The following is a 24,228-nucleotide window of genomic DNA, read 5'->3' as shown; positions in this document are numbered from 1 at the left end:
TGTTGTCCAGAGGGGCCGATGGTGCGATATGGCAGCCTCGCTTCTGTCAGTCTGCCCCAGGGCAGCTGTGGCTACAGCTGTAGCTGCCTCCACCAGTGTGTGAATGTGAGAGTGAATGAATAGTGGCATTGTAAAGCGCTTTGGGTGCCTTGGAAAGCGCTATATAAATCCAATCCATTATTATTATTATTATTATTATCAAATCAACAAAATATTAAAGAATCATTAAATATGTGGAATAGTTCATTCTTTCCTTTTTTCATCAGTGGTTTACACACTGGCTTGCAGGCAAAATGTCACTGGTTCGATTGCAACCGGAGATACAAATCAGGGTTGTGCCTGGAAGGGCATCTGGTATAAAACTCTGCCGTATCAAAAGATGCTGAGCTATCAGGTGTGGTGACCCCTTGTGACAAGGGAGCAACTGAAAGTGAAACACTGTTTTGCTTTGTCTTTGTGTAAAGTGTCCTTGAGTGTTTTGAAAGGCGCTTAATAAAATGTATTATTATTATTATTATTATTAATGTTTTGTATAGAATCATAACAAAATGTGAAAAGTTCAAAAGACTATGCGGCTGTTTAGCTGTGCCTGTCCGTCTGCCATCAGCTGAGAGAGATGCCGGTCAACTCTCTGGAGAAGCCGTGGACGGTAGACCCCTCTGAGGTGGCAGAGCGGCGGGATCTTAGGGACAGTCGCCTGGTGTTCAGCATCGATCCACGCGGCTGTGAAGATGTAGACGACACGCTGTCTGTACACAAGCTCCCCAACAGAAGGCTGGAGCTGGGAGTTCACATTGCTGATGTCACTCACTTTGTCAAAGAGGGTTCGCTCACAGACTTGGAGGCACGTTCAAGGTGAGGAACTGGTTGGAGTGGTTGGGTAGAGTAGGTGGGATATAAAAGGATAAAAGAAAATTACAGCATCTTGCATAAGTGTTCAGAGGAACTTTCAGAAGTACAAAGAGGCAAGAAAGTTGTTGCCTGAATTAATGTTGCATCAGCAGCATGCCTTGTAGCGCAATTATAAATAACACAGAGGGCCACCTTAAATAAGGCTCGTGTCTGATGTGAAGCATTAAGCCTTAAATGTCTATCATTTAATCACATGTAGAAGGACTTCACAGGGTCCATGATGGCTTTGAAAGTATCACTGGCACCAGGAATTGAACCAATGGTCAGCACGTTGTTGGTTCAATCCCTGGTGCCTTCGGGCTTCATGTTAAAGTCACCTTGCACAAAATACTTAACCCCCAAATTTCCCTGGATGCATCCGTTAGTGTGAGTGTGCATGTGAGAGAAAATGCTTAAAGGTATAGACTAACGCGCTGTATGAATATGTGTGCGAATGGACGAATGCTGGTCGTGCTAAAAGGTGGTTGGGGTTCTCACAGTAGAGAACTGCTACACACAGAACACAGTGGTCCATGTTGTTACGAAGAACTTGTGCTCATTTTGAGTACGATGCCATTAACAGGACAGGGGAATGTTTCCGCTGTGGGAAAGCCTGAGTGATTTTCACTGTGGCCTTCATAAACATATATTACTACGGGACATGGCAGCCATACTTGTACACAACATTCAACCAGAAGGTCATGCAGCAAAAAAAGGAAAAATGAGTCCGCTTCCAACTAAATTAGTTTTATTCTACTGAGTGGTAGAAGTAAAGAACAGTGTGTCACACATCATTTGTTTTCAGATCCCCTTTGTACAGTTACGGGTGTCAGGAAAACACCGGAGGTCACATGATGGCATGTGACCTTGAGTACCTGATGTTAATGGTTTGTCTATAATTGGCTTTCAGTGCATCTTATTAATAAAGAGGATGATACAACAAGACAGTTGAACCACAGTAATAGAACAAGAAGATATTCATCTGTGTTTATGTCCAGATATATGCACATGTTCTGATTTATTTATTTATTTTGTGCTGTATTGTACAAATGAATAAAACTGAGTTTAAAATATCTGCAGTAAATGAAGTGAAGGTCGGGGCTGCAAAAGTAATGCTTGCACTTGATCTCCACAAATTTTCCTTCCTGGGAACATGCAGCGATGACACCATGTGACAGGGAAGCAGCCCAAAAAAATTTGTGTCACAGCTGAACGGCCGACAAATCTGCAGCAAATGCATTCTGCTGTCATCTCGGTGTAATCTCGCTATAATCCAAAATCTCTACGGAATTCTTTCAGCACCTTGTTGAGTCTTGGAAGTGAAGAAAGGAGTGTTCAGAAGGCAGAAGTGTCTAACCCAGTGCTAATAAAATGTATCTGATAAAGTGTAGTCTGCAGATAAATTAGTAAGAAGGTCCATGAAGTGCATGTCGTTTTTTAAAGGCAGCAGCAGCAGCAGCAGCAGCAGCATGTACAGAAGATGATTGAGAGCCGAGTGAGGAGAGAAACTCCGTGTAGACTGTTAACAACGTGCACTTATAAAATAATACTGAAATCTTACTATATATTTTTTATGTTGTGATTTTTAATGTAGTTTTGGTCCTCTGCTTTCTCTCTGACTTACTCTAAAATTCCATTTTACATTTCATAGCTGTCCACAAAGCAGCGTGCAGATCACCCACCTGTCCAGCTCGCCTCCACACTTTAAAGAAGTAAATTAAAATCTCATGATTGTGGTTTGAAGCCTTAAATTCTATTTCAGAAAATGGGGAATATTTATTAAATCATAAGAAAAACATTTTGCTTATTTATTTCATCCTTCCTGACTTATTAATAAACAGAAGGATGAAAATGACAAAGGTGGAACAAACTCTGAATATTTAGTACTTATTTTCAAATTATGTCTCACTTTTGATTAGAAAGAAGATGATAAAGCTGCTGCTTTGATCTCATTGCCTTTTTATATTTATTATGTCACTTCTTAAGGGCTACAACCTACTACCTGGCAGACCGCAGGTACGACATGCTGCCTGCTATTCTCAGCGCAGACCTTTGCTCACTGCTGGGAGGTGCTGACAGGTTAGTAGACTTCCCATCACACGTTTCATTTTCATATGCTTAAAATGCATGCTAGTTGTGTAACTGACACTTTCAAATTCAGGTATGCAATGAGCGTGCTTTGGGAGCTTGACGCAGAATCCCTTGAAGTCCAAGAGGTCTGGTATGGTCGTACACTCATCCGCTCCTCCTATCAGCTCCACTACGAGCTGGCTCAGGCGCTCCTCAACGGAGAACAGGTTGAGGTAGCGGAACTGGCCAACCTGGGTCCTCAGGAAAAGGGTTCTAAGCTAGCTCAACTCACTGAGGCACTTGAGATGCTCACACATGTAGCCAGACATCTTCGGGCAAAGAGGGACAGAGGAGGAGCGCTGGAGCTGGAAGGAGTGGAGGTATGATTGGTTTCTTGTATCTTCATAGAGTATTTTGTGTGTTTTGGTAATGTGTGTACTTAACAGTAAGACTATATAAATAAAGACTGCAAACATTTAAGGTTCATGTTCTTAATTGAAAGCGTAAGCATGTTATAGCTGAGTGTCTAACCCTAACACATCGTCACTACTGACGTCTAACATACGACACAAAATGATTCAATGAATCTGAAGTGAATCAAACAAAGTAAACCGTGCACATAGCTTCAGTGGAGAGAAATCCATTCTGCACATTAAAAACTGGAACCACTATCTTTCTCGCACATTTCAGCTGCAGAAGATTCTCCCTTCTAAGCTTCTGTCTAAGTGAAAGTTTGACTTAACCTCTGTGTTTGGTCATTTTGTCAGATGACATCATGGTTAGAAAATTCAGTATCAGTCACCCCGAAACACTTCATACAGCCGAGGGGAGGAAATCAGGTCAAAAGACACCTGTGGAAAAGGGCCAGGGATTAATGATAACTAATGATTAAATGGAGATTGGTCTATAAACATGTAGTCAGTGATAATGATGACAAAGAGGTGATGATGATGTTCGGCGTCATCATGAGAATCCCCCAGCTGCCACGGTCTATTGCAGCATAACTAAGGGAGGATTCAGGGTCACCTGGTCCAGCCCTAACTATATGCTTTAGCAAAAAGGAAAGTTTGAAGCCTAATCTTAAAAGTAGAGATAGTGTCTGTCTCCTGAATCCAAACTGGAAGCTGGTTCCACAGAAGAGGGGCCTGAAAACTGAAGGCTCTGCCTCCCATTCTACTTTTAAATACTCTAGGAACAACAAGTAGGCCTGCAGAGCGAGAGCGAAGTGCTCTAATAGGGTGATATGGTACTACAAGGTCATTAAGATAAGATGGGGCCTGATTATTTAAGACCTTGTATGTGAGGAGCAGGATTTTGAATTCTGGATTTAACAGGAAGCCAATGAAGGGAATCTGCTCTCTCTTTCTAGTCCCTGTCAGGACTCTTGCTGCAGCATTTTGGATCAGCTGGAGGCTTTTCAGCGAGTTTTTTGGACATCCTGATAATAATGAATTACAGTCGTCCAGCCTGGAAGTAATAAATGCATGAACTAGTTTTTCAGCGTCACTCTGAGACAGGATATTTCTAACTTTAGAGATGTTGCACAAATGGAAGAACGCAGTCTTACATATTTGTTTAATATGTGCATTGAAGGACATGTCCTGGTCAAACATGACTCCAAGGTTCCTCACAGCGTTACTGGAGGCCAAGGTAATGCCATCCAGAGTAAGAATCTGCTTAGATACCATATTTCTAACATGTTCAGGACTCAGTACAATAACTGAATGAATTTAGACGCAGGAGTCTTCCAGGTCTTTATGTTTAGTTTGGTTTTTTGCTGTGTTATTTACAGAATTACAGATGGATACCATATATTTCTTTTCATCGATAATAAATTATAGTACGGTCTAATAGAGACGTTATTTTTAAAATCAGGCGTCTAAGCAGAACACGTTCCTCAGCAGAAAACATTTTATCAGAAAGTCATTTCAGTGAGAATATTGGAATAAAGAAACCAAGCACTCCACTGTGAAACCACTGACAGTTTTCACATTAGATCACAGCCATTTATCTACAGCGGCTGGTCGGCCATCTGTTAAAACCTCATATGGACAATTCCTGTTGTTCTATAAGATGCTCTCTAATAGGATGTCTTGGATTTATTTATTATTCAGTTATTGCATTCCTGTTATGGCTGTACGCACACAGAATATTGATATGAAGTAAAAATGATTCTCTCGGGTTGCTTCTGGGATAGTGGAAAAACCAATATATTTCTAAAAGTGTGTTTAATGATTGAGCTGCCACCCAAAAATCAAGTTCTTATCTTGACAAAGCTGGATTATTGACCGCTGGTGAAACATCAGTTGTCCTGAAGGATAAGGACAACAGATGTTTCATCTTGATCTATTATATAAAACGGCCAAAACTGTGTTCAAATCCAAACTTTCTGGCTTCTTTTGGTTCCTGCTGAAGTGCTTTGGGTCCCCTCAGTTCATCCTTAGTCTGAGAAAAGTTTTGTTCTCTCTTTAAGGCACATTTCCTTTGAGCTAACTTAAACTCTGATTGGCTGTCCACTATAAACAAAAAGCATGAACAGCAGATCGGTGGAGTTTCTGTGCCCATGAGCAGAGCTGTGTGCCTGTTAGGGATATGTGTTCTTACTGGTATGATAGAGAGCTGAACGTAGGAAAGACAGTAGACTGTTTTCAGGTTGAGATTCATTCACATTTGGTTCTCCGTGCAGCATTTGTTCCGGTGGAATGGTGCATGTTCAACTGAGTTAAAGTAAACTGTAGTAAAATGTGGCCCACTGATGCATTTTCATATTCTTTTTCATTGAAGTCACGTTAGAAGCATTTTCCCTTTTCAGGTGGGTGCCCAGCTGGATGAGGAGAGGAACATTACGGCCCTGGTCCCTCGTCAGCCCCTGGAGGTCCATGAGACCGTGGCAGAGTGCATGATTTACGCCAACCACTGGGTGGCCCGCAAGATCCAGGAAGCTTTCCCCAACCAGGCCCTTCTAAGGTGTCACCCACCACCACAACAGGAGCTATTCAACCAGCTGGTGGACACTGCAAAGGCCAAAGGTTTCACCATTGACACCAGGTAATGTTTTTGACTGTTCAGTATAGAAACTGAGGAAATGCATATTGTAGTCCAACGCACATCATGTTCAGACACACAAGTGTGTGAACCTGAAATGTTTGATAACACGGGGACACACTCAGGTGTCACATGAGCAGTCAGACAAGAAGAAGACATGTTCCTTCAGCTCAGGTTGAGGTTGAAGCCAAATATGCTTCCAAACCAAAGACTAGAACATATGATGAAGCATATCTTGCCTTTGGCTTCAGCTTCACAACAGCTGTCGTGGCAAGGTCGGTCTCCCCGACAGAATTAGTTTCCCCTGCGTCGGGAGCACACGCTGGGCTGTCCAAATCACGGACAAACAGGATCCCACATTCTTGATTTTCAGTTCACAAACACTTCTTATAACGACTAACTACTCCTGAAACTTTGGAGGTTTTAGCTCTTTACACAGTAAAGTTACAGGATAAATATAATTATCAGGTAAAATGTCCTTCGTTTGTTAAAATAATCCCGTCTGATACCACGAGAGGACAATAAATATTTCATTTTCTGTTGTAACCCTTAAACTGAATGGTAATGTAACGACACTCAGGTTTCACTTTTTTACAAAACTAAAACATCACTACTTCCACGTCTGACTGTTTGTAATGGAGGCGGCGTAACCTGGATCCACACTCCGTGCCCAGCGAACGCTCGCCACGCAGGGGGAACACATGCTGTCGGCGATGCCGACCTCGGCACAACGCTGATCCTGCCGCAGTTTGTTCCCCGGTTCAAATCCCGGACAAACAGGATCCCACAGCTGTTTATGCTTTTAAACCCGTTTTGCACAGAGAGCAGTGTTGAATATTCTCACACGGGAACAAAACAAACAACTCAAATAATTAAAGATGGTTTGTTTTTCTGTTTTTTAAAAGAGGCAGTGATTTATTTAATTACAACCTGTAATCTATTACAGTTAACTTTTATTTGTTTAACTGTTTACAAAAGGTCTGAGGATCTGAGGCGTGGAATGAACTGCAATGGAGTTTGAAAACAAAATATGAATGTGCGGTTGGAGGATTGTGGGGGGGGGGGGGTTAAACCAACAGCAGAACCGGTCCCAGGACAAGAGACATGGTGATGCAAGTAGCTTTGTGTCACTGACTGCTGAGATGAGAGGCCTCACTCATCCCTGGTTTCTGGCTCTGTTCCTTCAGGTCCAACAAGGCTTTAGCTGCCTCACTGGACCGAGCTGTGGACCCACAGGACCCCTTGGTGAACAGGTTGTTCAGAATGATGGCCACCACTGCTATGTCACAGGCTCTGTACTTCTCCACTGGTGCTCATCCTCAAGACCAATACTACCATTATGGTACGATACCGCTGCACAGCTTTTATTGGCTGCACTAGAGTTTCAGTGTGACTGTGGGTCAGTCCATCCATCACACGTCTGCACACACTTGTCCAACGTCTGTTGTTTGTGAAGAATTATTCGACTGAGAACTAGAAAGAAGGCTAACGTGCTGATATTTGCTTCGTTGTCGTAGGTCTGGCTCTGGATCGCTACACACACTTTACCTCACCCATCCGTCGGTACGCAGACATTGTCGTGCACCGCCTTCTTACCGCAGCCCTGCACATGCAGAGGGGCGTTGTATCTGGTAAAGCACCAGCCAGTAACAAAGAAGTGGAGGAAATGGCTCACCATGTCAACAGCAAGAACAGGGTCAGGGGTGTTTTATTGTTTGTGTTTTTCAATGATTCACCTCTTACTCTATTAACAGAAGCTGTGCTGACGTCTGTGTTTCATTTGCAGGCAGCACAGGCAGCCCAAATGCGATCCACAGCACTGTTTCAGTGTCTGTTTTTCAGAGAACGAGACCCTCAGACAGACCCGTGCTGTGTGGCTGACGCTGTTGTCTACTCCATTCGAGACAACGGTGTCTTGGTGTTTATCCCAGAGTAAGAACCTTCAGTCCTGTGTTTTGTTCTGCAGTCTTCTTCTTTTCCTTTGTTTAATGGAGCTGTACAGCAGCTCACAGACGGCCAACCACTCGTGTATTTTTAATAGACGAATTCAAAGTTTATGACAATGAATGAATTTGTTGGAAGATGTAATTGCACGCTAATCAATGTATATTTAACAGTATACACGCTAGTTTTATTTTCTCTTAAAAAACCTCAAAATGAGTTTTAAATTGTATAAATTTACTAAACTAATTCCTTAAACATTTATTGTGAGCAGGGAAAATCGGCTAAAACCCCGAATCTTTTCTCTACCAGGCTTTAAATAAGTTAATTGCATTGCTGAAGTTGAGTCTGTGGGGAGGGACGGTGCTTTGGAGCCAGCCTTGTGTTTGTGGCACTTCTACGTTAGCTTAGCTAACCTCTGGAGGTTGCTGCTTGTTTATTGCAAGGAAAGTGTAATTTAATAACATCAGTGTTCTCCATGCTTGTGGTGTTACAGGGATATGCAATATTAACAGTTTATTAAAATGTAACCTGTGGTCATTTTGAGAAGGCTGTAGAATCCATGTAATGATTAAAATCACAGGGCGCAAAGCAGGTTGAGTAATATCACTGAGTAAGTAAGGCTGCCTCTGACCACAGCCATGTTGTTCACAGGTATGGTGTGAGGGGGCCTGTGTATCTGAAGAACAAAGAGGGCCTGGTGGTGGTAGCGGGACAGGACGGCAGCTGTGATTGGCAGGGTGGCACTGTGCGAAAATACCCGGACCGCATTACCACCACCTCCAGCTGTGGCACCTCCACCTTCAAACTGTTTGACCACATCACCGTAAGTCACAGAAAACGCTAATCAATCATTTTAGAAGGTTTCCAGCAATGCAGCGCCTAAAGGCGACGATTCCAAATATATATGCATGAGTGTATATGAATCACAGGTTCATACGACTACTGGATCTTTTGTGGTCCAACATTAAGAGACGTTTTATGATCTTGTTGTGATAAAGTGTTGTGTGGTTGCTGCTTTGTTAGCTAATCTCAAGGTAACAAAACGTCAGTAAGATGAATGAGACGAAAATGATTCCTGAAAATAAATCATTTAAAGTTATTCAGTTTATTGTTTTTAAATATTATATGAAAACAAAAACATAAGTGTGGGGGGGGGGGCTCTCCTCCAAGACAAGAAATGTAATGCTTCCAGTTTGTGGCGTTTCTACACAAACCTTTTTGTAAAGGGAGATAAAAAATGACAGTGGGCGGTAATTGTTTTCACATAAACGCCTTTAAACGCTGCACGGTCGCACTCTCTCTCTCGCACTCGATAAATGATCCATTGTTGCTCTGCACACGTTTGTTACCACAAACGTCGCATGCACTTATGTCATTGTCATGAGACACTCTTGCAAACAAACTCACGGTTTAGTAACACAGTAGAGCAGCGTGTTTACGGGACAGTAACAGTAATCTAATTACCTTTTTTGCAACAGTAATCCCTTACTTTACTCGTTACTTGAAAAAAGTAATCTAATTATGCGTTGCTGCCCATCACTGGCGTCAAGTTATATTAAGTTCAGGCATGTTACACACGATGATTGTGAGGAATAAGTGCATGTGATTTAAGCAAAAAGAGCAGGAAACATTACCCTAAGGTTAGCTAACAAAAAGAAACTGAAGTAACGGTGTGTTATTCTCACATCTTTGGCTTTAAGACATGAAAAAGTGACAGAGTACTGCTGCTTCCACTGTTATCAACATCTTTTCTTTCTTTCATGGACTTATCCTGGGGTCATAAATGTCAAAGGGCAAAGGCAATGCTAACAACATAGCTTACTGATGGATGATGATGGATGACACATGTGGCCAAAACAAGATAGAAAGAAACATTAGCCCAAACACAAGTTGTCCACCACAGCATTGACTGCTGTCAAGCTATGATCATATCAAACAAAGAGATGATGATGATATTCAACAAACAAATCAACAAAACAACAACCTCACTGTGACACTTGACCGAGGTCACAGTGTTAATGAATGTTTTTCTCCCCCTCTGCTCCAGTCTCCACGTCGTGTGAATGTTAGAAAGCACAGTAAAGAAAGTTCGTGTACGGATGGATGAACGTTTGTTACATTGGATACGTGTGTGTAACATACGTATCCAATTTATCCTATTTATGAACAAAATTGTGGCACAGTCGGAAACTTCTCCACTCTACACCACTGTCTACTTAGCTGTGACGCTGCGCACAGTGCTGAGAGGACTGCTGTTATATATTACGTCACAAACCTTAAGTGGGCCTGTCTTTGCATAGCATTCCATTAGACTATTTTCAGTAGGTGCCATTACTGTGTAGTGATCGAACTGAGGAATACTGTGACTTACGTTCTCTGCTCTCTTCAGGTTCGTATTTCTGTCCACTCTTCAACTTGCCACGCTGACCGTCTAAACCTCGAGGTCATCAGCAACAAGCCTCACCACAGTGCCAAGTCCCAGCAGCCCAGCCCTCAGGGCCGCAGTCAGCTGGTCAAAGAGGTGGTGCGTCAGAATGAAGAGGCGCTGGCTCAGGAGAAGACAGCCCGGCGCCCCAAACTCTCCAAAGAGGAAAGAGAGTTTCGTCAGAGCAAAACTCCCAGTCTGTACTCTATTCTGGAAGAAATCAGAGAGTTGGCTCTGATGGATCTGGAAAGGGCTTCACGCCTCCCGGCAACAACAGCATAGAAACGCTGTAGCCCAGCTTTACCTCCAAGCAGACACTTGTGAGAACTGCACGCTGTGCGCTAACAGAACGGTGATCATTGAAGATCACTCGTGCTGAGTCATCCAGGTCATTCTTGTAGCTCCAGATTGTGTGTGGACAAACCACACGAGTGTGTGAAGTCACAGGAAAGCAAACACAATATTAAGTAAAAACATGTCCCGCCATCTTTTTAGAAACCAGAGTCAAACCGAATCAGTGGATACGTTTTGTAAAAGTTAGTTTTTAAAATCACATCAAGTTAAACTTAGTTGTAAGGAGGATAGGGAACGTGTTAATGCCAGTGAAGTGTCAGCAGTTACTTTGACAAGACCTAGTACTCACTGCAAATGTGGTTCAATCCTGCAGGAAACTAGTCAACTGCAGCAGGTTAAAGAAGTCTGGTAACAAAAGGCTTTTCTCTCAGCACCAGTGATCTCAATATCTCACTGGTGGGATCAATGTCTTGTGTAAATTAAATGTCTTGTGTTATAGAACCATTTTTGGTGAGTTCACACATATTGTACTACCTGTGACCACTTCATACAAAACCCAGCACGAGTATTGTTCTGGAGATGATAAAACGTCCACTCGTCCATTTTCTTCTGCACGTCCTGGAATCTGTCCCAGCTGTCATAGGGTGAGAGGCAGGATACGCCCTGGACAGGTCACCGGACTGATAAAACTTCATGTCACTCATTAGCAGACTTTAAAATAAACCCGTAGAGTAATGAACACACCTGAGGTTGGTTGTGTTGGAAGTGATGTATAAAACTAGGATGTATTTATCTTATAGTTTGTATATCAAGAGCCTGTATAGAAGACACCAACACCAAGGACATTTTTATTGTTTGAACTGGTAAATAATCAGAAGCGTTTTTTGGTTTGTGGATTTTAAGATTGTTTTCTAGAACTACCAACAGAAATATGAACTGTACATAACTATTTCAATATGTGTGCAGTGGCCTGTAATTAAAAATGGTGTTTTCATTAGCGCAGATGGAGCCACTTCATCGTGTTGCGTTTCATGTCCCTGCAGTAGCTTAAGAAAGAACTGTTCATAATTGAACGAGCACTTAATGCTTGGAAGAGGGTGATGGTCAGTTGACAGCTCACATACTACACACACACAGAGGCCTTTTATAGAAACATGTTTGCAACCAAAATTCTGCCAATAGTGAAACTGGAGAAAGAAGATGCATCAGAGCAGGAACTGTGGATCAGTTCAAATATTTTTCTGTAACAGATACCAACACATGGTAAATACGTTTAAGATTTGGACTTTTAAAAATAAGAAAAACATTTATTTCCATTGATTATAAATGTCTTTGCTAACCCAAAGCTGACGTCACAGTAGGAACATGTGCTCAAGATATAAACCACCAGAAATGCACAACATTACTCGAATGAGCAGGCACGAACATTGGGAAACCTTTAAATCTGCTCACTGCCAAAGCTTTTCAGCAGAAACTGCTGCACGTGAACTTTAATCCCCCTCTACACAGTCGTTGCTGAGCTGTTGCTCAGGGCTGAGGCCGGTCTCAGCCTCAGCGGGCTCAGAGTCTTTGGGGGGAAGCGGGCTGGTTTGTTGCGTGGAGGTGTTGTTGGAAGGCTCGAGGTCAGGATCTTCTACAGTTTCATCTCCATCAGTAGAACCTTTGATGACATTTGGTGAGGATGCAGCTGGAGGTTTGTCTCCTAACATGTCAGCAGTCTGAGAGGCTGAAGGGCCTGAAAGGGTTGAGAATTAGAAACAGTGATGGTTTCAGTCAACACAGACACACTCAGTCTACTACGATTTATAAAAGACAGGCAAAGCTGAGATAATGAAAAATGAAACTGTAAACTGCAGGGTTCAAACTCATTGTTCAGGGTCAAATTTAAGCACTTTAAGCACTTTCAAGGTCCATTATCAAGCTTTTCCAGCACATTACCAAAAAAACAGTTTGCATGTTCCACTTTGCATCACCTCAGTAAGACCATGTAAAAATTAAAACAAATCGTCTTAGGTTGACTTAAATGTTCTTTGTTCCTCTTTTGTTAAAACAGAGAAAAATGCACCACACAAAAATACTGAAAAAGGAAATGGTTGTCTTATATGCATATAGTGCACAAACTCAAAAAACTCATTTCTCTCAAAAATGCAGATGTGCAAATGTGAACAAATCAACTTGTTAGAGATGCTCATCTCCACTTGGAAAAAACAACCACACAAAAGAAGAAATCTGCACAAATGAACAAGTCTGCTCATCAGATATTGATGCTTCTTTCCTACGTGACACAACAACAGGAGACAGATGTTTGGTACTTTAACTAGTTAAGCACCCACACCACCAAAAATGGGGGAAAAGAGAGGAGATCACATTTAATCGGTTATAACACGAGGTCAGAAATATAAGTGCAGACATGAGTGTCCACAGAAGCCTCTGAATCTCAGCTGTAAACCATTTCTACAAACACCAAACAGTTAAAAGAGCAGTTACATCACCATGAATCTGTGGACAGGTAACATCCATATTTTGATTTATGATTTTCTGGAGTTAAATGTGACCCAAAGTATATTTTATAGCATATAAGCTATAAAATACTTTTAAAAATTAGGTGAGGGAAATAATCATTTTTTTCTATGTTTGAGTCCCAGTAACTTTGACATAGTAACATCTGCAGTAATATTTACCCCTCTGATGACAGCTCACAAGCGTTAGCTTTATTTTGATACCAAGACTGTTTACACAGAGTTTGTAATTGCAGAGAAATACTCCATTTATTTTGGCCTCTTCATTTTCGAGCAGGAAGCTCAGAAAAGCCCTGGGGGCCTAACAGGTCAAAGTTCATTCCCAATAAAACTAACTGTGAGATGTTTGACTACATTGCTCTCTGGATTATTGTTACAGTCCTAAATGATCAGCTTTAAAGTGTTTGTGCTAATAACACCATGTACAGTAAGACAGGCATGGAGAACAGCACTGACGGGAGGCTTTGAACAGATGACACACTCAGTTCAATTCAACATATAAGACTTTAAAAACGCACAAACATCGACCTAAAATCTATTTATTCAGTCCATCACCTGTCATAGAATTATGTCAAATAATAATGTATTGTTCATCTCCCTTAAATAAACAGGCAGCCTTAAAGTATGAAACATTCATTCATTAAAACACTAAAATGTGTCTGTCGTCTCCGTGGCTGATAGAGCCCCACAGGCATCAATGTGAGCTTAAAGCCATTTATAATTTTTAAATGGTTTAATGTGTCGGTGCTCACGATAAACACATTTTGAATGAAAGCCAGGGAACTTCAGCAGCACAAGAAATGGCTTCTTTGTGCCCACATGCATCAGTCCCTCTTTTTACCAGTTTTTCTTTAAGGCTTAAGTTGGCTAGTTAAGTGTCGGACTAACGATTAAAGCTTTCACTTGAGTGAAGTCACTAATATTACTGCTACTGCTAAGTAATGTTAGCCAAGTTTAAAGCACACTGCATAAATCACCATGCCATAACTAACTGCTGTGCTAGCACTGCCGTACTCTATCACACTCAGTGCATTTCAATCATTTCTCCAGCAAGTTTGATAGCTAGCAAAATAATAATCATAGTTTTAAACATTAGCCTGTGTTATGTACACATACTCGAAATTATTTACTGTCATGTGACTCAAGAGTACAAATTCCTTCAGTGTCGTTTTCCATCGAACACTCATTAAAACAGCACGAACCCTGAAACTGCTTATTAAAATAATATGTATGTAAATAATAGTATGTTGCATTATAAAAAATTAAGCTTTTGACTGCCCTCCAGAGTTCACGTTAACTTCAGATCTCTGGAAGCTACACTACCCGAATGATGTCAGCTGTTTAGTTTCTATACTGGACAGAAAAAAAAAAGGGGGGGGGGGGGGGGGGGGTGGATTGGCTCCTCTTAAGGAGGACTAATGACTAAAATGTGAAAGTTTAAAGTCGATGAGTAAATCATGCTCGGGTAATACAATGGAAACGGTCTCATATCACCATCTAGTGTTATAAACTGTAAACACATTTTTATGGGTGAAGGCTCATAATAGAGACCGATCAACAGGTCATTTTCTTTTCTATGGGTCTCATTTAAATCACATTACATCATTTCTGCGGTAAATGAGGACCCTGAAGAACGATTTAATGTCACTGTTAAAGATTTGTAGACAATAGATCGCAGACAGCTGGCTCCGCTTTAACTAAAGAGGAAGTAAAAACAGTTTGGATCACAAGTGTAAGGCAAAAACAAAAATACTACGCCTAATTGAAGCTGACATCAGACAGGCAGTAAAGAAATCAATGTTTTCTACATGCTTTGCCTCTTATTACCAAACTCCACACTAATGTGAGGAATCTCTGGTGGTTTGGACGAACTGTGCAATACGGGAACTCGTCACTCGACCTTCAGGGTTTCTGGTGGATATATACACTAGATCCACTTCACTATATTGTAAGGAGTATTCACTCACCACCCATCATCCAAATCATTGAATTCAGGTGATCCAGTAACTTCCACAGCTGTATAGAATCAAGCACCTAGGCATGCAGACTGCTGCTACTAAGTGGAAGTGTTTGGGAACGACAGCAACTCAGCCATCAAGTGGTGGATCACGTAAAATCCCAGAGTGGGGGTCAGTGGATACTGAGGCGCACAGAGGTTGCTAATTTTCTGTGGAGTCCATCGCTCCAAACTTCACGTGGTCTCCAGATTAGCTAAAGAACAGTGCACAGAAAGCTTCGTGGAATCCATTTCCATGGCCGAGCAGCTGTAGTCCAAGCCTTACATCACAGAGTGCAACGCAAAGCAATGGGACACAGCGGTGTAAAGCACGCCGCCACTGGACTCTAGAACAGGAGAGATGCAGTCTATGGAGCGACGGATCACAGTTCTCAATCTGGAAAGCCGATAGACAAGTCAACTTAGCAGTTGCCAGGACAACAGAGCTCCAGGTTTGGTGGCAGGGGGATTTCGGTGCGGGGTTGTTTTTCAGAAGTTGGGCTCAGTCTCTTCGTTCCAGTGAAAGGAACTCTTAATGCTTCAGCATGCAAAGACATTTTGGCTCCCGACTTTAAGGGAACAGTTTGGGGATGGCTTCTTCCTGTTCCAGCATGACTGGGCACCAGTGCACAAAGCAAGGTCCACAAAGACATGAACTCTGGCATGGGAGTCCTGACCAGAACACCACTGGGATGAATGAGAGCAGAGATTTGGAGCCAGGCCTTCAACATCAGTGTCTGACCTTACAAATGGTCATAAACTCCCATAAACACTCCCAGAAGAGTTGAAGCTGATATAGCTGCACAGGCGGACGTCGTGAATGGGATGTCACTCGAGTTCATATGAGTGTGGGGGCAGATGAGCAAACACTTTTGGCAATATACTGTACATTCAATGTTTTGCTTTTTGTATTTTCATATAAAGTTAATACACCAATGAAGCTAGATGATCCTTATGAACCTTCGCTGGATGTTTTGTAGCAGAATCATTAATTATTTCTGTTATATTGTGTCCCAGCTGTATGATACATTTTTGCCATTCTTACCAATTTGCTGCTGGCGTGCGCGCCTCTTTTCCAGGGCCCGCTGTCTGTTCAGCTCAATACGTTTCTGCTGCTCTTCGGTCAGAGAGGGAGTAGGTGGGGGAGCGAGGGCTTCGGCAATCTGCCCTTGGGGAGCATTAATAAAACTCTCTCTGCTGAACAGATCAGGATCCCCAAATGTTTCCAGTTCACGTTGTACCTCTTCGTCACCAGCACCTGAACACAATTTCAAGCAGTGCTGATAATTAAGTCCTGTGGAATATGGCAAGTATTTCCTATGTGCACCTGCAGGTGTGAATCCACCGTAGGGCTGTTCGATACAACGATATATACAAAAACGTCTATTTCATTTTACGCTATCGTTTGTTTCGTGGTGTCGCAAAATAAACTGTTTACGGCAATATTTCTTCATGGTTCTGATGTCACTGTAGTAAAGTTCTCTCTTTCTCTTATATATAACCACACTACGGACGGACAAGCGCCTGTTTTTATGCGTTGTCGTTAGCAACAACGACGGTAAAACCATCGCGTGTCCGCTTGTTTATGTTGCACATAAACCTTTCAGAATAAAGCTCAAGATCCTGTTGAGGCTTTTCAAAATAAACGGAATCACGTGAAAGAGCAGAGTGTTTACGGATGAGAAGTAAAACAGAGCCGCCAGGTGCTAAAAAATAAACCTTAGACTCAAACGTTAGAACAGGCTTTCCCCCGCAGCACGCCGTGTAATAAATACTCACAAAGAAAACGGCGCCGTTACAACTTCTGTCTAAAAATGTGTCGTTTCATGCATCGGTTAAAACACTCGACTCCAGCTACATGACGCGCAGCTGGAAACACTTCACGCAAGTCGAGATTCACAGAATTGACAGAAAATGTTACATTTCTGTGATTTATATCGTTATCGGACGATAGAATTCTTATATCGGGAGATGAGACTTTGGTCATATCGCACAGCCCTAGTCCACCGTATCCCCATCAGTAATGATTTTTCTTCTTACCATCTGTACTTGTAAAATCTTCATGTGTCAGGGGCATGTCCAGTCGTATTCGTTTAAGACATGTCTATAGAAGAATGAGTAAAAAATTACAAATTCTGAACATTAGGAATCCCACACGCTTGCAGGAAATATTCTACTGCTTCCTCTCACCTGCACTTCCTTTTTGCTGCCGAGCCTTTCCACTTTGTCAATAAAATCTTCAAATTGCAATTTGGGGTACAACCTGTGGGCCCAGTTCTCCATCTTCTGCATCAGCAGCCGCAGGTCTGCAGCCTAATGGGGCAAACATCAAAAACAGCGAGTAGTGATATGAAAGAGGGCTGTGTGTGATAGGACGCTTCTTCTTCCCACTAAAAAATGACTTCCAGTCATTGGAACAAAAGACATCTTAATTTGGTAAACCAACCTCTGGTTCCCCTCACTCATTTTTGACCACGACAGAAAGGGCAACTTTTGACCTTTTAGTCTCAAACCAAATTTAGGACATCTAATTAAAAGCTGACAGGCCAAACAGATTTAGCTCAAAAACCAATGTTCATTCACATCTGGTAATTGGTGGGACAGATGTTATCATATCCTACCTCGTGTCCTTTGCCTTTGAACTGGATATTGTCAAAGAGAGTGCCCAGAGCTGGAAGCCCTCGATCTGATATCAGCCTGGGAAAAAATATTAAGACTAAGTTAAACCATTAATGGATTACAAGCAGGGTTAGCAGCACATCCAGGCGTATTTGGCTTATCCAATTCAGGATCGTGGATGGCTGAAGCCCATCCCAGCAGCCAGGTCGCCAGCCTGTCACAGGGCCAACACAGACAGACATATACATATATATATATATATATATATATATATATATATATTTTAGCAAAGTTGCAATTAATTTGAATATTTTATCAAATGAAAATCTATGTTTTTCTTTAATACAGCTTGCAAGTTTTATCCTAAGTATAATCGACGTTCTTACTTAAAAGCTTATTTAACATCCTTTGATTTAGTATAACTTAGTTCTGTCCAGGAACATTGTGAACAGAACAGTAACAGAGGAGTGCCACTGGGACACCCACTGGGAGACTACTGGGAACGAGCCTGACTTATGGTTGGCAATACTAACCAGGTTCACACTATAGGTGTACAGAGACTGGAAACATCTTTCTCACACACATCCAGGGATGTCTCCAACGCTCTGACAATTTTCAGTCTGGGAATTTTGCCCATCCAAATGATGAAAACAACAATGGTATTAGAGTCTTTCTTCTTTAAATGACTGGCAGAGTGAAGCTGCACCATCATCACACAGATGCAGTCATTTGTACCCGCCGCTAAAGCGTAAGAAGACGCTGCAGTACTCTGCGAAACGACAGGTGTCGCCACTCAGATAATATCACATCACTTTTTTTGTTCTTTCCACAAACTTACGTTTTCAAACATTTGCAACAACTCTGTGGGTCAGTGTGTCTCTGAGCCTCTGTGCACGATTATTAGTGAAACGGTGATAAAAACCAGTGCAGTCACAGACTCGTGTTCAACCTGGCTGCAACACTGACAGTCTGCACACGTCAATCAATGATTTTGGCCTCCTTGTGTCCCAGCTCACACAAGATGACATCAAATTCCTATTTAAATGCGCATTTTAATGCATTTCAACCCTCTGTCGTGATATAAATGTCTTTGCTACCTGTGGGAGTCCAGCTTGGGTTGGGGTCTCTTCACGCCTCTCCTTTTAGCAGTAGGGACATCAGCCAGCTGTGATACCTCACCTTCATCTCCTGCATTGAAAACACATGACAACAGGATGTGTTTCTAACTCATTCTGTTGGCAGCGTGGCAAACTTCAAGCTTATCTTTAAATCCAGACAAATTATAGACTGGAGGTTACAGAAGAAATGTGCTGGTTTGAACAGTATCTGATAGGTTTCATTTGCTCACGCAAACAAAAACATGTGTGTTGTTATTGTTAGAAACATCCAGTCTCAGAGAGATGCTGAAAAACCAGTTCATGCATTTGTTAATTCTAGGCTGAACTAACAAATTCATTATTATCAAGCTGTTCCAAAAAGCTTTGTGGAAGGACTATGAGAGGTTGTATTTCTCCCACATTAGCCTTTTTTCCTGAATCTTATTTTTCTATGATTCTTCATTAAACCATGAATTTAAAATACAAAGTTCTGAATCATCACATCTTAAAGACCTCATAGTAATCCTGTAAGAGCACAGCAGCATCTACCATCTGCAAAAGGGTCTCCTTCCTCCTGGCCTCCCCGGCCTGGGGAGTGTGGTGGTGGGAGTGGGGGGAAAGCTTCATCCTCTATGCCGTCATAGTCAGGAATGTCCTGCGGGCTATTTTCCTGTGGGTCAACCATGGTGAGTCGGTCCTGGAGACAAAGTAAAAGACGTGTGAGCCCCAGTCGTCAACAGCATCAGCATTAAGTTACATGAATTTAACTGCAAGTTGAAAAAATGACATTTATTTCTGTAAGAGTAATTCTTTACTGTGTTACAACATCAACATGAAAACCTAAAAAAAACTGGCATTTACTTTTTTCTTTTTTTACATCAACAGGAGGAGCTGTACAGACACTCATCCCACCTGGAATTATACCCCAAATTCAGAAATGTACTATTATGATACATTAATGGTCCATTATGTTTGTTTCACAGTTATATACATAATACAATTTATAGATTTGTATATATTTACATTCTATCAGGGATGAACTGGTTGTGAACCTTTGGGCTGATAATGACATTTAAAAGTTACAATTTGGATGAATTATTACTGCGATACTTCTTTTGGACTCTGTAGTACCACAGAAATATCATTAAAGTAACAGGTTTGTTTTAAAGTCTTTCAGCTGTTCCGTAAGCATCATCGTCATCATCATTTATATAGCACTTTAAAAACACACCTGGCAGACCGAAGTGCTGCACAATACAAATGTAGTAATAAAATAGCAAAAAACAAACATAGCAATAAAGTAAACTCTTGAGCCAAAATGATGTGACACAACTAGGGCTGCCACAAACGATTATTTTGATAGTCGACTAGTCACCGATTATTTATGCGATTAGTCGACTAATCAGATCATCATCCACTGGACGTAAAACTACAGCTTATTGCACCATGCAGCATATGCTCTTATATAACTATCATTAGCTTACAGCTTTAAGCTTTTAAGGTGCTAACTAAAAATAAAGACAAGATGATAGTTTATTCAATTTTAATGAAATTTGCAGATTGTTTCGGTGAAGTTTAATAAACTCCTTGCTATCTAAAATATAACAGGACAACGGAGTATATTCTCCAGCATCTCACACTTCTGATAATCAGCTGTCTGCTTGACGTTTATTCAGCTGTGTAAAAACTATAACTTTAATCTCAGACAAACCGATTTACTCAGGAACAAATAAAATACTAAAAAAAAAAAGCCAAACAACAACATTTTTAATTTATCTAAGTGACTCATATATATTTAACCTGAGTAGCGAAAGACGGCGGTGGGTTTGAAAACAATTTGCCTGGAGTCCGGTGTTCTCACCGTGCTAGTGACCTAGCCCCCGGCTAGCTATCGAGCTAGTGGGTAACAGACGACTCTGAAAACGTCGGAGCGCTTTTGAAAATATGTGGTGTCCTGATAAACTGAGCCGATATTTGAGGTTTACACAGCTACATTCTCGGCTGAAAATATGTTAAACGTTTATTTTGTGACCCAGAAAGAATAATAAGAGTAATATTAAAACTAACTAGCTGCCGCCATTGTTGGAAACTGAGCTGGGCCGCGCTATGAATTCTGGGACACAGCTGCTTCTTCTTCTTCTTCTTCTTCTTCTTCTTCTTCGGGGTTTAACGGCAGCTGGCATCCTTGTACATGCAGTGCTGCCATCTTCTGTTTCAGTCCGTTATTACACTCTTAAATCCTGCTACTTATTCCTGCGTCTTTTGGGATCTTACAAAGCTTCAAACGACGCGTCGACTATTAAATCAGTCGTCGACGATTTTGATAGTCGACGTAATCGTGACTAGTCGACAAATCGTGGCAGCCCTAGACACAACACAGACACAAAAGGAAATCTTCTACATTGTTTTGCTGTTCACACAAGTTCTAATGCTACCCTTTGTTTCTGGAAGGAGACGATTTTCTGTCCAGTATTAAAGTTCAAAGAACAGGGTATCCGTCTCCAGTGGGCTGCTAAACAAGTTTACCAGAAAAATCAGACCCACGGTCATGTTGTGTCACTTTGAGTGATTAGTCAGCAGCAATAACAGGGAATGACAAACTGACAGACTTTGGATATAAAACAAACAATTTAAACATTTAGAAGTTAAACATCTTCTCGGATTCCTTTTGCTGCACATGTCTATGTATGTATTTGCTGTACAGTGTCATTTGTTTGGAACATTAATCTTGATGTATACATAAACATTTGATTTAAAAAACGTGTTTAAAAATGAACACTGACACAATTAAACACAACACTGGTGCACGGTGACTGCAAACAGAAGCAGCTGCTTGTATCCTCCTGTGCACGGATCCGTGCTCTCTGTTTATTAATAAAAGCCAAACTTCATTAATGGTAAGTGACAGAGATCTGATGAGTTCTTGCTGGTTTGTATCCACAGGAGGATACAAGTAAAATCCTCTGCAGGTTAGTGCAGGATAAGCAGGCAAGTTTACTGTAATGTGATGGATTTAAGTAAAGAACAGTGTGTGACTGGTGCACAGTGACTGTGGTGCTCATGTCAGAGTTAGATTACATCAAGTGTAGCAGAGATTAACTTAAACTTAAGCTCATGATGCTGACATTCATTCACTGAGCTCCACCCACATACCAACAGTTTAGTGTATAATATAAAGACAGTGTACTGTCAGTGTAGAGAAAGGAAATCAGCCAGGACAACTCGTGAAACATCTGCAGACATCTGGATGAATTCACAGAGAGCAGCAGGTCAGCTGATCACAGCCTGTACATTAAAAAAATCTACTGGAGCTCTCAATAGAAATGATTGTGAGCTGTGACCCTTTTCCCCACACTGAGCCACTACAGCTGATGTTAGGGTTGAATCCTGCTGAATCCCACTTTAACATCTTCCTGCTCATTTTGATGTTTAGAGGCAACGTCACCGTCTAAGATGTAGGCATTGTATACATTGTATACATTATTTCTACATTACATTAATATTGCACAAGGTTCATTTAGTTTAGCATAAAATATACATATCAGTACTTCAGCTTTTAATGGAGTATTTCTTAACACTAGTATCTGTCACCTTCTGTGTTGAGCTCATTGTTTTCTCTGCAGTGGCTGAGCTGAGTCCAAGTAGCTGAAATTTCCTCTGCTGCTCCGTCAGACTCTTCTCCTCCTCCTGATCAGCTGGGACACAAAACAGAACTTTGTTAAGCTCCACACTGCACTGAAGAGTCAAAGTGTCTCATATGTTCATCTGAGAACACACAGAACACATTTTAGCTTCCTTGGGTGGACAACTTGTTTGAAACAAACACAAAAGGTTTGAGCACCGATACCAAATTCAGCAGTATGACACACCAGTACCAGGAGAGCAATTCCTCTTTAAAATATGCCCTGGCCAAGAAAAAACCCGACAATATACGTGAGAAATGATAGATAGATAGATAGATAGATAGATAGATAGATAGATAGATAGATAGATAGATAGATAGATAGATAGATAAAATTTATTTCAAACATGCAAATATAATTGAAATAACAACAGAAAAAAATAAAAATAACAAAACTTAAAAATCATCAAGTTTTCATGTAAATATCTATGTCTACAGAATGTGTGTGCTCGAAAAGGAGTAGGATGAAGTTTTCTTGTTCCTACCCCCTTATTTCAAATTTCATTGCTTACAAATCCATATCCAGGATTCAACATTATTTGATCATATATTTAACTATGTACAAGTCTAACACATTGAACATACACAAATAAAACCATTTTCAGCACATAAACCAGAACAACAACAAACTACATTTTTTACATAAACTAATCACTCTGTTTATAACAGCCGCTTAATCTCTGAGTTTATTTTCTATCTATGTGACAAAAACCTTAATGAACACTTAAGGTTGGGTTACTCAGGCCTTGATTTATAAAAAATGAGGACACAATGAGACAACTCAGTCACTGAGAGGAAGATTTCCTATATTCATGCAATTTATTATTTTTTGAACAATCCTGTGAATTTTTGTATTGATGTACTTGTCTTGATTTCATCTGTATATCCGAGTGGGTGTAGAAATCTGAGCCATCATCTGAGTAAGCCTCATCACAACTTTGCGCTGATAAAGGCAGCTGTGTTTTAGCCTGGAACACATTTATTTTTACATTTCTCATAAATGTATTTCATTATAGCACTTTTACCGCCAACATGTTGGGTCTTTTGGAGCCGGAAGTGACCTTATATGGAAGAAGGGTGGCGCTAGCTAGCTTAGCTAGCAAGCTGCATTCATAAGCTGTGCAGGTGCCACAGAGATGCTAAGTAGCCTTAATAACAGACTAATAAAACAACACAAACTCTGATTACAATGAGCTCATTTAAAAGCTTTCTTCTAATAAAATTATTTTCTTCTCTGTGTTTCACAACCTTTTGGTGATATCTTTCTGTGAATTAGTTTAAAGCAGCTTGAGTCAATTTAGTCAGATTTTTTTTTCCAACTTGTTCACAAAAACTTGAGAAGAGACACCGAGGAGAGCAACAGAAAGACTCATTCAGGAGCTAAACTCAAGATTAACTAGACTCGGATTAATATTAGCTCGGTGCTTACCTTTAAATCAGTCTTGACTATAATCGGAGAGAAAAACGCCATAAAGCGGGAACTCGGCTTCTTCTTCTTCTGCTCTTGTATTTTTTGGCGGTTAAAGCTTTAAGGCGCATTACCGCCACCTGCTGGACTGGACTTTTCATGTCCCAAACATCATCAATTGGGCACAAATTTGTTGGAGTTTCTGTTAATAAAAAAGATGGAATTCAAGGATCTTGTT

At 41.1% G+C, this 24,228-nt stretch overlaps 2 protein-coding genes across 4 annotated transcripts; one reads left to right on the top strand and one right to left on the bottom strand.

The window, feature by feature from the left end:
- Positions 1–230: 230 nt before the first annotated feature.
- LOC147322682 (DIS3-like exonuclease 1) lies at positions 231–11,674 on the top strand. The gene is made up of 9 exons (XM_086307057.1): positions 231–855; positions 2,878–2,970; positions 3,053–3,341; positions 5,774–6,009; positions 7,194–7,348; positions 7,524–7,702; positions 7,793–7,938; positions 8,602–8,773; positions 10,340–11,674. The coding sequence occupies exons 1-9, from the start codon at positions 617–619 to the stop codon at positions 10,655–10,657; spliced, it is 1,827 nt and encodes a 608-aa protein (XP_086163183.1). The 5' UTR covers positions 231–616; the 3' UTR covers positions 10,658–11,674.
- Positions 11,398–24,070, bottom strand: LOC147322681 (TIMELESS-interacting protein-like). Of its 3 annotated transcripts, XM_086307090.1 has the most exons (9): positions 24,012–24,070; positions 22,492–22,595; positions 19,450–19,597; positions 18,901–18,991; positions 17,806–17,881; positions 17,375–17,497; positions 17,225–17,288; positions 16,230–16,442; positions 11,398–12,404 (listed from the first exon to the last, which is right to left on the bottom strand). In XM_086307090.1, exons 2-9 carry the CDS (start codon positions 22,507–22,509, stop codon positions 12,160–12,162), a joined length of 978 nt encoding a protein of 325 aa, XP_086163216.1. In that variant the 5' UTR covers positions 22,510–22,595; positions 24,012–24,070; the 3' UTR covers positions 11,398–12,159. The 3 variants fall into 3 exon arrangements, with proteins under 3 accessions (XP_086163216.1, XP_086163218.1, XP_086163217.1); XM_086307092.1 differs by lacking the exon at positions 24,012–24,070 and having other exon boundaries at positions 22,492–22,608; XM_086307091.1 differs by lacking the exons at positions 22,492–22,595; positions 24,012–24,070 and adding an exon at positions 20,762–21,048.
- Between the last annotated feature and the right edge of the window lie 158 nt (positions 24,071–24,228).

Source organism: Aulonocara sp. 'chitande type north' Nkhata Bay, linkage group LG9, assembly GCF_057382095.1.
Source record: "Aulonocara sp. 'chitande type north' Nkhata Bay isolate Kocher_YH1m ecotype deep benthic linkage group LG9, A_spYH_male_GT1.1, whole genome shotgun sequence".
In the NCBI taxonomy this organism is placed as follows: domain Eukaryota; kingdom Metazoa; phylum Chordata; class Actinopteri; order Cichliformes; family Cichlidae; genus Aulonocara; species Aulonocara sp. 'chitande type north' Nkhata Bay.
The sequence above is the reverse complement of the archived record's forward strand: the minus strand, read 5'-3'. Positions and strand labels throughout refer to the sequence as shown.